General features: G+C 19.7%; 1 protein-coding gene across 1 annotated transcript; it reads left to right on the top strand.

Annotated features, from left to right (window-relative positions):
• Window positions 1-4,646: 4,646 nt before the first annotated feature.
• On the top strand, window positions 4,647-13,299 carry PADL01_0716100 (exported serine/threonine protein kinase; the record flags this gene model as incomplete). Its single annotated transcript, XM_028681195.1, has 2 exons — window positions 4,647-6,910; window positions 7,062-13,299. 2 exons carry the CDS (start codon window positions 4,647-4,649, stop codon window positions 13,297-13,299), a joined length of 8,502 nt encoding a protein of 2,833 aa, XP_028537597.1.
• Between the last annotated feature and the right edge of the window lie 654 nt (window positions 13,300-13,953).

Here is a 13,953-nt window from a genome sequence, read left to right as displayed (position 1 = left end):
TTAATATTTATTTATTTTATTATATAATTATTATAATATTTTTATTAAATTATTTTATATATTTTTAAATATTATTAATTAAATAATAAAATTAATTAAATATAATTAAAATAGGCACAATATTTTATTTATATAATATATATATTTTATTATAATATTTATTATATATTAAAATATTTTATTTAAATTTAATATAATTTATTTTTTCTTTTAAAATGTTAACATTGTTTTATATATAATTTATTATAGATTATAAAATATATAAAGTTTAAGAAAAAATAAATAAAGTCTAAATTATTATTTAATAAATATATTTTATGAAATATTATATACAGAATCACATTTATATTTTACAGAGAAAAAAACATATTTAGAATATGTGTAAATATAATTTATTGAATATAATATATAGAAGAAAATATTTTTTTTATATATTCATAAAAATAGGAGTCTTATTTTGTAATTGTTTGAAAGGAAATGTTACATTTTATTATTTTCCTTTTTTACACTCATATTATGTTTCTTCCCAAAAAAAGAAACGAACATTATTTACATTCTATCTATATTAGAAAATACAAAAAACATATTTTTTAAGATATTAATTATATAACAAATGGAAGAATATTTAAAATTTTTTTTTCTTTGATTTTGTTTAAATAACTGAATAAATGATATTCATATATTTTTATAGCTTATTTAGAATGAGTTATATTACTATAGTTATATTTTCTGAACTATCAGGTTTAAGAACCTTTTTTTTTATTTATCAAAGATAAATTAACATATATTTTATATAAGGTACACTCTCACTATTAGAGAATATCATTTTTTTTTTTTTTTTCAATATAAAAGAGTAAACACATTATTAATAAAGAAATATTTTTGTCTTTTCCACATATGATAAATACAAGAAGTTATGCAGTAAATAGTAATGTTAATTTTATAAATAAATGACAAAATGAAACCTTGTGATTATAGATTTAATGGTACAATTTATATTGATTTACTACCAAAATAGCAAGTGTTTCTTCAGTTTTACATAAAAAGATTTTTTTAAAATACTATAAATCAAAAAAAAGTTTTTACATAATATATATGTATTTATATTGTGCAAATGATAATATATACATAAGAAGGAATTTTTTATTATATTTTTAATGTTACAAAAAAAATAAAGACAATTTTTTTTGAACTATGTGAAACACAAGGATATTTAAAAAAGTGGAATGTACTAAATGATTAAAAATATTCATGTTTTGTTTTATTCATAGTATTATACATAAGGAAAATATTAATTATCTAATAAATGGAATTTTATATACAGCTATAACATATTGTGTATTAATTATCACTATTGAAAATTAATATAAATATAAATATAAATAATTTTATGAAAACATTTGAAGAATTTTTCCTTTTAAACAAAATACACAAAAAAAAAAAAACACATGGATTATAAAGAACTTATGAATTTTTGTGATAAAAATAATTTATGAAGGAAGAGTACAAATTTATTACATATATCTTTAAAAAGAATTCACAAACATATTTAACTGCATATAATATATGTTAAACGTGAAATGAGCAACGAACTGAACATAAAAAAATATATATAATTTATGATAAAAATAAGAAATTGTTATATTATTTTTAATATTTTTAAAATTATATATGCATTATTTTCTTCCCATATTCTTTTATATTAATAAAATTAATATTAATATGAATTTCCAAAAATTCAAAAATATTTTTATGTTTTAAAAAAATGATAATAATCAAAATAGAATTTATAAAAACTACATATTTTCAATTTAACAAATATACTAATTTAAGCTTAAAACAATTAAATCTATATAAATTGAAAAAAAAAAAAGTTCCATATACGTATCTAAATATATATAACATAATATTTGTTTAATAGTAATATCTAATTTTTCTTTATTTATGTTAAAGTTAATTATAAATATAATATATTTACTTTTAAAAATGAACATTAATAGGATATGTCTTTTTGACAACTATTAAAAAGGCATTATAAAATGGTATGTTTTTAAATAATAAAAAAAATTTCCTTTTATTATTTTGAACCTTTATTGTGTATTCAACATTTATATAATTATATTTTAATAAACTGTTTGATATTCAAATTTTTATTTTAATAATATAGAATTATTATATTATGAATATAATGAAAATAGACACATTATTCATTTTATTTCAATAATCCATAAATACTTTCCTAAGCTTATATTAGTATTTTCTTACATTTCCTTCATTGTTTTTTCAAAGAGGTTACAATTTAGAGAAATGTGTATTTCAATTATTAAAAAAAAAATATATATTTTTATTCTTCATTCACTATATCTATAATTAATTTAAAATTGGATTAATTATATGCTTTTAAAAAGTTTTATGCATGTAAAGCCTTATACAATAAAGAACACAAATTTAGGTAACTCTCGTTTTTTTCTTTAATAATAAAAAAAACCAAAATTTTGATATTCTTTCACAACAAAAATATAAATATATATATATAATAATAACAAAATAATAATTTTGAAGGTATTCTTAAATACATATAAAATAAGATCATACATTAAACATAACATTTAGAATATTTTTAGAAAAATTTTGAAAAAAAATTTCAGGTGTTTTACACATTATATACATCTATATATTTTTTTTTTATAATATAAAAAGAAAATTAAAAAAAGAAGCATTTTATTAGGATTATATATTTTCATAAAAACAATTACTTAAATATATAATAAATAAGAAATTATATATAATAGTATATAGGTTTAGGTATATAAATATTCTAAATATTTTTCGTTTTTTACTATATAAATTTCACTTTAGAAATATAGAGAAGTAAATAAATATAAATAATAATATATTTTTTACCATGCTATAAAAAAATATACATGAAAGTATACAATTATATAAAAAAAAAAACATATTAAAATTTCACAATCACTTGAAAATATCTGCTTAGTTTTTTCAATTTAATTCTTAAATAAAATGAGAAAAATAAATTCTTGAAAGCAGAAGAGAGTTTTTATAGGAAAATACATGATAAAATAAAATGAGTATAATCATAAAATTATAAAATAAATAATACGAACCTAAAATCATTATGTCATTTAAAAGTCAGAGATATTTCTAAAAAATGCAAAAAAAAAAATTAGAAATCCTAGAAAAGTTTATACACACACGCAAAAAAAAATTAATATATAATATAAAAATGAATCCCAATAATAAAGAAATATGTATATATAAGGGTTTTTAAGGTATTATCGAATCATTATACCTTTAATATTATGTAAATGACCCAAAATAAAATAAATATTAATAAATAAAAACACGACTTAGAGATTCTTATTTTTTTAAAAAGATGTGTAAAGTTGTCTCTTTAAGAAATTACAATTTTTTAATAAATATATTATTAACAATTATTCTTATATCTTATTTTTATAATAAGAATACATTATTTTCAGTTACTAAATTTTAAAATTATATAAGGACATATATCATTCTTTTAATAGAATAAAATTTATACTATTTAATTTTAATTTTTTTTTTTTTTATGATCAATATAAGAATTTTTATTTAAAAGACTAATATTAGAATTGAAAAATATATATATATATATATATATATATATATACATAACAATAATATATAATAAAGGAAAACATTCCTGAACGTATTATATAAAAGAAAGGATTTTTATATTATTATATTTTTTAAATAAATAATACAGTGATACTTTTATATATTATTTCATTTTCAATGATATTTAATGAAAAGCCTATTAAGAAACAAATAAAATATAATATGTTTATTTAGTATTATTTTTAATATATACTTTAAGAAAGTATTTTAAAAACAGTTAATTCTTATATATAAGTTGAAGTGTCATTTATATGTATGTGAATCATAGTTTTAAGGGTTTATTTAAAAATGGAAAATATTAGATAATGATAGATATTTGAATAAAACAAAAAATAAAAATCACATATGTTCCTTGCTGAAACATACAATATTATAATATAATTGTATCCATTTATATAAAGTTTTGAATTTCATTTTATCAAACCTTTTTTTTTTTTACACCTAAAAAATTATTATCATTAAGAAGGGGATAGAACATTCCAAAAAACGTTTTAAGATATATTGTTTAACAAAAAATATATTTCATATTTAAATTAAATCCAATCCTCGAAGGAAAGAAGAAAAAAAAAAATTACACAGAAAGAAAATATATACACACAAAAAAATATATATGCGCAAAAAAAAAAAAAAAAAAAAAAAAAAAAAAAAAAAAAGCATTCTTAAGAAAGTTATAAATAATATATAACATAAAAAATATATTTTTTTTTTTTTCATAATATTAAAGATAAATCATAAGAAAAAAAATATAAATTTTCCTAATTACATTTATTGCATTGTGTAATATAATTTTTTTGCTTTTTTTTTTCTAGTATATTATATTATATATATATATATATATATATATAGATATATAGATATAGATAGATATTATATATCTATATGTCTTATATTTTATTATTATAAAAACTTGGAGGGTACATAAATATTATATATATATTTTTTTTTTTTTTAAAGAAAAAATATCAAAAGCTATGAATAATAGAAAGGGTAAAACACAAGACTCTAATAAACAAATTAAGTCGAATATGAATATGGAAAAATGCGCAACGATGAATGAGATTCATTCAACCAATGTAGAAATAGAAAACTATGATAATAAAAGAAATGAGATAATAAATTATAGAACAGAAAAAAATCTATGTTCTAATTTATCAAATATGGCATTAAATCCGAATTATTATCATAATGTTTCAAATCCAATAAGTTCACATAATGTAAATGTATATTCATCAAATAATAATATTATGAACTTTAACAAGTATATAAACGATGATAGTAGTAATGACATAACAAAACAAATTAATTTGAGTTCTATAGAATCGAATACAATGAACCTGAATAATTTATACAACTTTAATAACATATGTAATGAAATCAATTCATATGGTTTTAAATCGAATCCATTAGAGAATACGAAAGTACAAAATATGAATTCTTCATATTGTAATCATATGAAATATTCCGATTATTACCAACATAAACCCTGTATAGGTAGTAGAACAGGTATCTTAAATACTTCAAATTCTTCAGAAAATCAGAGATATTCATCAGATGTTTCCAGATTACATAAAAATGATTATACTAAATTTTCCATGAACTTTCCTAACGCATCTAGTTCTGTTAATATGGACTCTAATGTTTATAATAGTAACCTAACAGGACCATGTGCAATGAATTCGAATCCAATGAATTATAATAATGGGCAATGGGGTTCGGATATTATAAATCTGATGCAAAAGACCAATATGAATAACTTAAAAATTAATGATCTTAATTTAAATGAAATCAATAAAATGAATTTTCAAGACTCTGGCATATCCATTTGTTCACATGAAAAATCGAAATATAAAAGACATAAAAGAGATTATTCGACAGTTCCTTATAATATCCTTTCAAATAATATGAAACCTAATAATATTACATCAAATAGTGTACATTCAAACAATATTTTATCTAATAATATGATACCAAATAATTTTGCGTTAAACAACATGCCTTCAAGCAGTATGATACCAAATAATATGGCGTCAAGCAATATTCCATCGAACCATATGATATCAAACGATGGAATATCAAACAATATAAGCTTAAGTAACTTGCTATTAAAAAGTTTATCAAACAAATATACTTTAAGTAATATGGTATCTAATGATATGTTAAAGAATATGCCAAATAATATGTCAAAGAATGTGTTAAAGAATATGCCAAACAAGATGTTAAATAATATGCCAAACAAGATGTTAAATAATATGCCAAACAAGATGTTAAATAATATGCCAAACAATATGTTAAATAATATGCGAAATAATATGTCAAATAATATATCAAATAATATGTCAAATAATATATCAAATAATATGTCAAATAATATGTCAAATAATATGTCAAATAATATATCAAACAATATTCCAAGCAACATGTTAAATAATTTACCAAAGAACATTTTAAATAATATGTCTAGTAATATGTCAAGTAACATGTCTAGTAATATGTTAAATAATATACCAAATACTATGTCCAATAAGATACAAAACATTATGTCCAATAACATACCAGACATTATGTCAAATAATATACCAAACAATATGTCAAATAATATGTCTAGCAATTTTATTTCAAGCAACTTGTCAAATAGATTCATTTCAAATAATATGTCAAGTAATTTGTTTCTAAAGAGTTTGACTTCTAATAAATTTATTCCAGATCATCCAATTCCTAACAACGCGAATTCAAAGAATTTCATTTCAAGTAACGTCAATTTGAACAACTTTGTTTCAAACAATTTTATATCAAACCATATGGAATATAATAATAGAAAAAACAAAAATTCAATTGCTTCTTCAAAAGATGATACATTAAATAATGAAAATATGAATTCTTTATCAGAAAAATTAAACCCATTGATTTTATCTTCACCTCATAATATCCATAACGAAAAACAAGTATTCGATAATATCCATTTTTCTGAACATATGCAAAAAGATAAAGAGAAAATAAAAAATGATAATGTGATAAAACATACGCAAGAGGAACAAATAAAAAAAGCACAAGAAGCGTATTTATTAAATAACTATTATTTAATGTTTCAACAGAAACTAGAAAATCAACAATCTTATGCGAAAAATATGCAAACCAATGACTCTGTAAAATTTAATGAAATAATTACTAACCAACAAAATATATGCAATAGTAGCATTCAAAACTATAATAATATTAATGAAGAAAAAAATAAAATGTATAATATAAAAAGACTATAATATATGAAAAAAAAACAAAAAAAAAAATAATGATAATAAATAATTAAAATCATAAAAATAAATATTAACTAATCAATATATATATATATATATATATATATATATATTTTTTTTTTTTTTTTTTTATAGGTGTTCACATGAAAACATAACTCAAAATATGGACATAAGTACAATAAAGAATAATCATGATAAACAAATAATAGTAAGTAAACGAAGTAGCAATGTTTTAAGACAAATGATTGATTTTCCAAGTGTAAACGACAAAATACAAAATGAATCCTTTACAAATAGAAGAAGAAAAACACGAGAAATTAATACGCAAGGTGACATTTGTACTGAGTTGAATAAATCTGAAACAATTAAAGATAGATTAAGATCAAGAGCAGGAAAAAAAGGTTTAGAAGGAGTTGGTGGTGGTAAAACCACAGAAGCTAATAGCCAATCTTTATCGAAATACGATTTTATTTTGAATAAAAATACAATTCCTAATAATACAATTAATTTAAGAAATAAAAAGGAGTCAAAACAAAATGTGCAACAAATGAATAATTCTAAAGAAACATGTTATCACATAATAGAAGATATAGATAGCAATGTAAATGAACAAATTACAAAGGAAATAGATACTAATGAAATAAACAGTAGTTTAAAAGATGATGAAAATATGATGGAATTATTATGTACACATGAAAACAAAGAGGAAACGAATCAAAATCAAAATCAAGAGAAAGAGAAAGAGAAAGAGAAAGAGCAAGAAAATATTGTGAATTGTGCTAATAAAAAGGTATTTAGTAAAAATGGAAGAAGTCGAAGAAGAAAAGGAAATAATAAAAATAAAAATAAAAATAAAAAACACGAAGAAAGGAAAGATGAGGAAGGCAAAAATTTAAAAGACAAGGATATGGAACAGACGAATGTAGAAGAAAATAATATTGAAGAGGAAAATGTTACAGAAGAAAATGAGGACAAAAATTCAGATGACAAAAACTCAGATGACAAAAACCCAGATGACAAAAATTCAAATGACAAAAACTCAGATGACAAAAATTCAAATGACAAAAACTCAGATGACAAAAATTCAGATGATAAAAATGTTGAGGAACCTAACAGTCAAGAGAGGGTACACAGTAGAAGATTCATACAAACACGATCCAGGTATAAACGCTCGTACAATGAAAAACAGAGAATAAATAAAAATGTGCATAATAAGCAATTAAACAAAATATCACAAAGAAATAATCGTAAGAGAAACATGAAAAATATGGACGAACAAAAAAAAAGTTCAACAGATATTTGTGACAATTCAAGAGAAAAGGAAAATGATAAGAATGAAGAAAATGTAGAATTAGATAATATAAAAGAGTTAAATGAAATAATAAATAAAAAAAATATAGAAAATGATGAAAATAAACCATTTAAGGAAAATAACATAGAACAAATTAAATTAGATAATTCTGATGAAAGTATAAAATCAGATAAGCAAAAAAACAAAGGAAAGGTTAATGCTATAACAAATGAAAGAAACAGAAGAAAAAGGAAAAAAACAAAATGCACAGATGAGAAAAATGATAGGGGTAAAGATAATACACATGAACACATGGCAGAAAAAAAAATGAAAGTTCAAGAAGAGTCCAAAGAGGTGGAAATGGACACCAATAATAACAAGCATAATTATGATGATAATAATAATAATAATAATGATGATGAGAATAAGAATAATACAGATTTTAAAGATTGTGAAGATAATATTAAAGAAAACAATATAATACTTTTAAACGGTAACGCAGAAAATATTAATAACGATAAAAATAAATTAGTAAGTGAAACAGTTGAATGTACAAATAATTTAAATGACAAGAAGAAAACAGGAGAACAAATTGAATACACAAATAATGAAAAAATGCTATATTCTGTAAACGTTATAAATGATGATTATAATATGAAAAATATGGTAGAATATGTGTCCCATAATGATGTTGCATTAAAAAAAGAATTGAATTATTTAAATATAGAAAATAAAATACATGAAAAAGAATATATATTAGATAATAAGAAAACCTTACGTGTTGCTAAAACCAAAAATAAAGATATGTATCATAATATTGCAAAATCAGGTATTGATGAAAATATTCTTAATAGTAATTTTTTTGATAATTTTGATAATAAAAATAGTGTGAAAGATTTTCCAAGAGAATTATATTCTTCAACAGATGGAACTATGGATATCATAATTAATAAGAAAAAGAAAATATGGTCAAATATAGGTTGTATTAATTATATGGATAATTTTGTTGGTAAAGGATCTTTTGGAAGTGTTAGAAAAGTTTTATATAATGTAGATTTAAATAATGAGTATTTAAAATTTTATATGGATAAAATAAATGATGTAAATTTTCTTAAAGTGTTAACACACACATGTCATATGAAAAAGGGTTTAAGATATCTTATAGACAAATATGATGTAGCTTCTGATTCAGATTATTCTAGTTATTGGAATGATTATTATTTAGAATTAAAGGGCCAAACGGATGATGAAAAATATGAAGAAATAACAAAAGAAACAAAAAATTTACAAAATGTGCAAAATGTGCAAAATTTACAAAATGTACAAAATGTGCAAAATGAGAAAAACAAAGAAATTGAAAAATCAAGAAATAATTATATGACCAAACCCAATAAAAAGGAATTAGCTATTTTAGAATCCGATTTGATGTTAAATAACAAGTTAGATAATTGTGTATGTTGTCAGAAGAAAAGATATTTTGAATTGGCAGTAAAAGAAATAGATATAAGTAGAAAAGGTAATGAGTTTCAATTTTTAAGAGAACAAGAATTATTATGTCATTTTAATTGCAATGTTATGAAACCATTAAGTACAAAAATTGGACATTTAAAAGATAAACAGAATTACGAAATATTAATGCATTGTGCTACTGGAGATTTAAGAAAATTATTACAAAATTTAATATATCATAGAAAAAAAGAATATGAAAAAAAAAAAAAGATAAATAAAATATTAAAATTAATTCATATTTTGTTTGGAAGAAAATATAATTGTTTTGATAGTTTACAAAACTTTCAATGTATAGGTTTATGTTATAAAAAGTTAAAAAATATAAAAATGAAATTAAATAATAGTACTATTGAAATAAAAGATCCAGAAATTGATTATATATATGAAAATATTAAAGAATATAATTGTGGTTTAACCGAATCAGAATGTAAGTTTTTATTTTTTCAAATAGCAAGTGGTATAAGTTTTATTCAAACATGTTATCAATCTAATATCGTACGTTTAACTGATATAAAATTACAGAATATTTTGGTATTTACAGATTCATATAATATATATAATCCATTAAAATGGCATTTATGTATATCTGATTTTGGTTGTTCAGCTATGGAATATGCTACATATTATTTGGAAAATTCAAAAAATTTTATGAGTGTATATAAAACTTTATTAAATCAATGGAAATATGAATTTAAAAATCAGTTATCATCATATTTCCAAGGTACTGTTTATACTATGGCACCTGAAGGTTTGTGTTATGATCATAATGGTAATTATAGGCAATCCAAATATAATAAATTGATTTATTTTTATGAACAACATTTTGGTAATATTGAAAAAAGATTTGAAGAATTACAAAAACCAGCAATTTCTGTTAAACCTTCCATGGATAATTTGAAAATATTAAATATCAATTGTAATATAAATTTTAATTTCTTAAATGATTATAATAAAAAATATAATAATGAAGACGATGAAAAAAATGTACCAAAAAACACTCTTAGTTGTAAAAAGATCAATATGGATAACGAAACTAATGGAACAAATTGTAAAAATTGTAAAATTTGTAAAAATTGTAAAATTTATAAAAATAAAAATGATATGAGTGAAAATTTTAATATCCCAGATGAATCTAGTAGTATGAACAGTAGCAATACTAGTAATTATAGCAATAGTAATAACCCATCTGCATGCACTGAATACGCACCCTTTGATGTCAGATGTGATAGTTGGTCATTAGGTATAATTCTAGCAGATCTAGCAAAATGTGGTGTAAATTCATATGAATATATGATTATGGATAACTACAATGAAGAGGATAATTTATTTAATGAAGACGTTGAGACCATTAATAATATTATCTTAAATGATTTAGATGTTTTAAATGATGACGAAATGTTCTATATAAAATATATTATGAATTATTATGACATTGTAAGTTTAAAGTGGGGTGATGACATAATACAAAATGAACTTATCAAAAATAATGTGCATACATATACAAACATTGATACTAAAGAAAGTAAAAATAAAAATAATAATAGTGAAATTAATAAGGATAATGCATATAATATGGATGAAAAGCATAAACAAAATCATACACATAATAATAATAATAATAATAATATTTTTACTATCGCAGATGAAACAAATAAAGAGAATAAAAAAACTCATGAAAAGAGTTGTAATAAAAATACAAGAAATAATACCGATATGTGCTCTAATACTGTCGGTATAGCATCCAAAAAAAACGAGGTATACCTTAATACATTGAAAAAAGATGATTTAAAAATTTTTTTGGAAAATTCAGAATCATTTACTCAACATTATAAATCATTAATATTAAAATACAAACAATATATAAAGAATGACAAATTCATTAAAATGAAAAACGAATATGTATATTATTATAAAATTTATAGAAGATTTTTAAACGAGGAAAACATGAGAAGATGTATTTTATTACCACTTTTATTAATGAATAATAATATAGCATATAAAAGATGTAATGAAATTCACTCTTTTGCAAGAGTGGAATTAACCATAAAGAACATTGGTTCAGGTATATTTAAATTTAGAAATAAAAAAGAAAAAGAAAATTATATAAAAGAATTAAAAAAGAATGTTCAGAATGATGATATGAATCAAAATAAAGATTATTGGTATAGTAGACTAACAAATAAATATTTAGCTTCTATATTAAAAGATATATGTCATGATGATTTTTATAATAGATTGAAAAAAATAAAAAAATGTTTTAATAAATATGAATTACCATTAAATTATAGTGATGAATATTGGGATCTATTAACTAATCTATTGAACTATGTACCATCCGAAAGATTATTAGCTTGTGAAATTCTTGGACATGATTTTTTTTCTGAACATAATGAAAAAATTCATAATATTATTAAAGAAAATAATCATGAAACATATGTTAAATTATTTGAAGATGAAAACTTTTGTAGTACTTTGTTAAAAAATTACAAACAAGAAAAGAAAGAAAAAAATTATATAAGTAGACCTTTCTTCAAAGATTTGAGAAAGAAGTTGGATGATGTAAATAAAAAAGATAATAAAAAAAATATTCAACCAGATTTTAAATTAAAACTGCAAAAATGTTCTATACCATTGGAAATGATTACAAACAAAATGAACTTACACAAGCAAAATTCAAAAGAAAATTGTCATAATATTGATAACACTTATGCTATCGATACTACAAATGACAGTAATAGTAATAGTAATAATAATAATAATAATAATAATAATTGTAGTAGTAGTAATAATATTTTAAAACATAAAAAAAGTGATGTTTTTAATAAAAAAATAGTTAACCAAATAAATAATAATAAAACTATTAAATATATAATTTTAATGTATGAAAATATTATTAAGAATATGAAAAAGAAATGTGGCATGTGTAATGACATAAACAATTGTTTAAATTATAAACAAATAATAAATAAAATTAATAATTTAGAAAATTTAATATTAAATTTACAACTAAGTAAAAAAAATATTATATGTGATCAGAAAAAGAAAATTAAATTACCAATGTTATATTTAAGTAATATATGTAATAATATATATTACTTTTTAAATAATTGTTCTATTTTTGAAGAATTTAAAAATTTAGATATATTTATGAATATACATTTACCATTTGAACATTTATCTTTACCATTATGTGATGAAAAAACATTTCGAAATAAAAATTTTGCTAATTTTTATTTTAAACCAATATATTATTATTCATTACCATATAAAATTTTACATGCTTGGTATACTGGACCTCTACATATTTATTTTAATCATCCATATGTACCTGATTATATCAAGCTTATTTGTTTAAGAGAAAAAAATATTTTAAGAAGAAAAGAAATTATCTTTTGGTATGATGAAGATATTGTCTTAAATAATATTCTTAAAATTAAAGATATTCTTAAATGTTCAAATGACTTTTTATGTACTCCGTATGTTTCTCATTTAATAGGTAAACAACTTATATTACGAAAAATTTTTATTACCAAATTATTTAATGACAAAATGAAAATTTACCTTAATAATTAAGTAATATTATATGTATATATATATATAAATATATATATATTTTACATGTATACAAAAACCGAATTTTTTTTTTTTTTTTTTTTTTTTTTTTTTTTTTTTTTGTGTCTTATATATATTATATGCTATTAAACATTTAATCATAATATAAAGAACATACATACATGCATATATATATATATATATATATATATATATCCTTACCAAATGTTTTATAAACATATAGTAGGTATTTTTTTATATTATCATTTTTTTGCTTAGTGATCCTTGAATATAATATGTTCATTTGTATATTATTACAATATATATATTATGTATCTTTGAAAGAAGAAATTATTAAATTATTTTTGTGTTCAAACTTTTCAACTTCCTGAAAGAAAAAAAAAAAATACATACATAAATATATACATATATATATATATAATATGTCATACATTTTAATATATTTTTCTACAAAGATTTCACGTGAGAGACGAGAAAAAAATGGAATATGTAAAAAATGAACCTGTCTTATCATTTTTTATATAACATTTTATATATTTTTTTATTTTTAACAAGTAAAATGAGAGGGAAAAAACAAAAAAAAAAAAAAAAAATAGAAATAAAATAAAATAAAATAAAGCTTTGTTCAAAATATCGGACACACATAATAAAAAT

The sequence above is a fragment of the Plasmodium sp. gorilla clade G2 genome, assembly GCF_900097015.1.
Source record: "Plasmodium sp. gorilla clade G2 genome assembly, chromosome: 7".
Classification (NCBI taxonomy): domain Eukaryota; phylum Apicomplexa; class Aconoidasida; order Haemosporida; family Plasmodiidae; genus Plasmodium; species Plasmodium adleri (nom. inval.).
The sequence above is the reverse complement of the archived record's forward strand: the minus strand, read 5'-3'. Positions and strand labels throughout refer to the sequence as shown.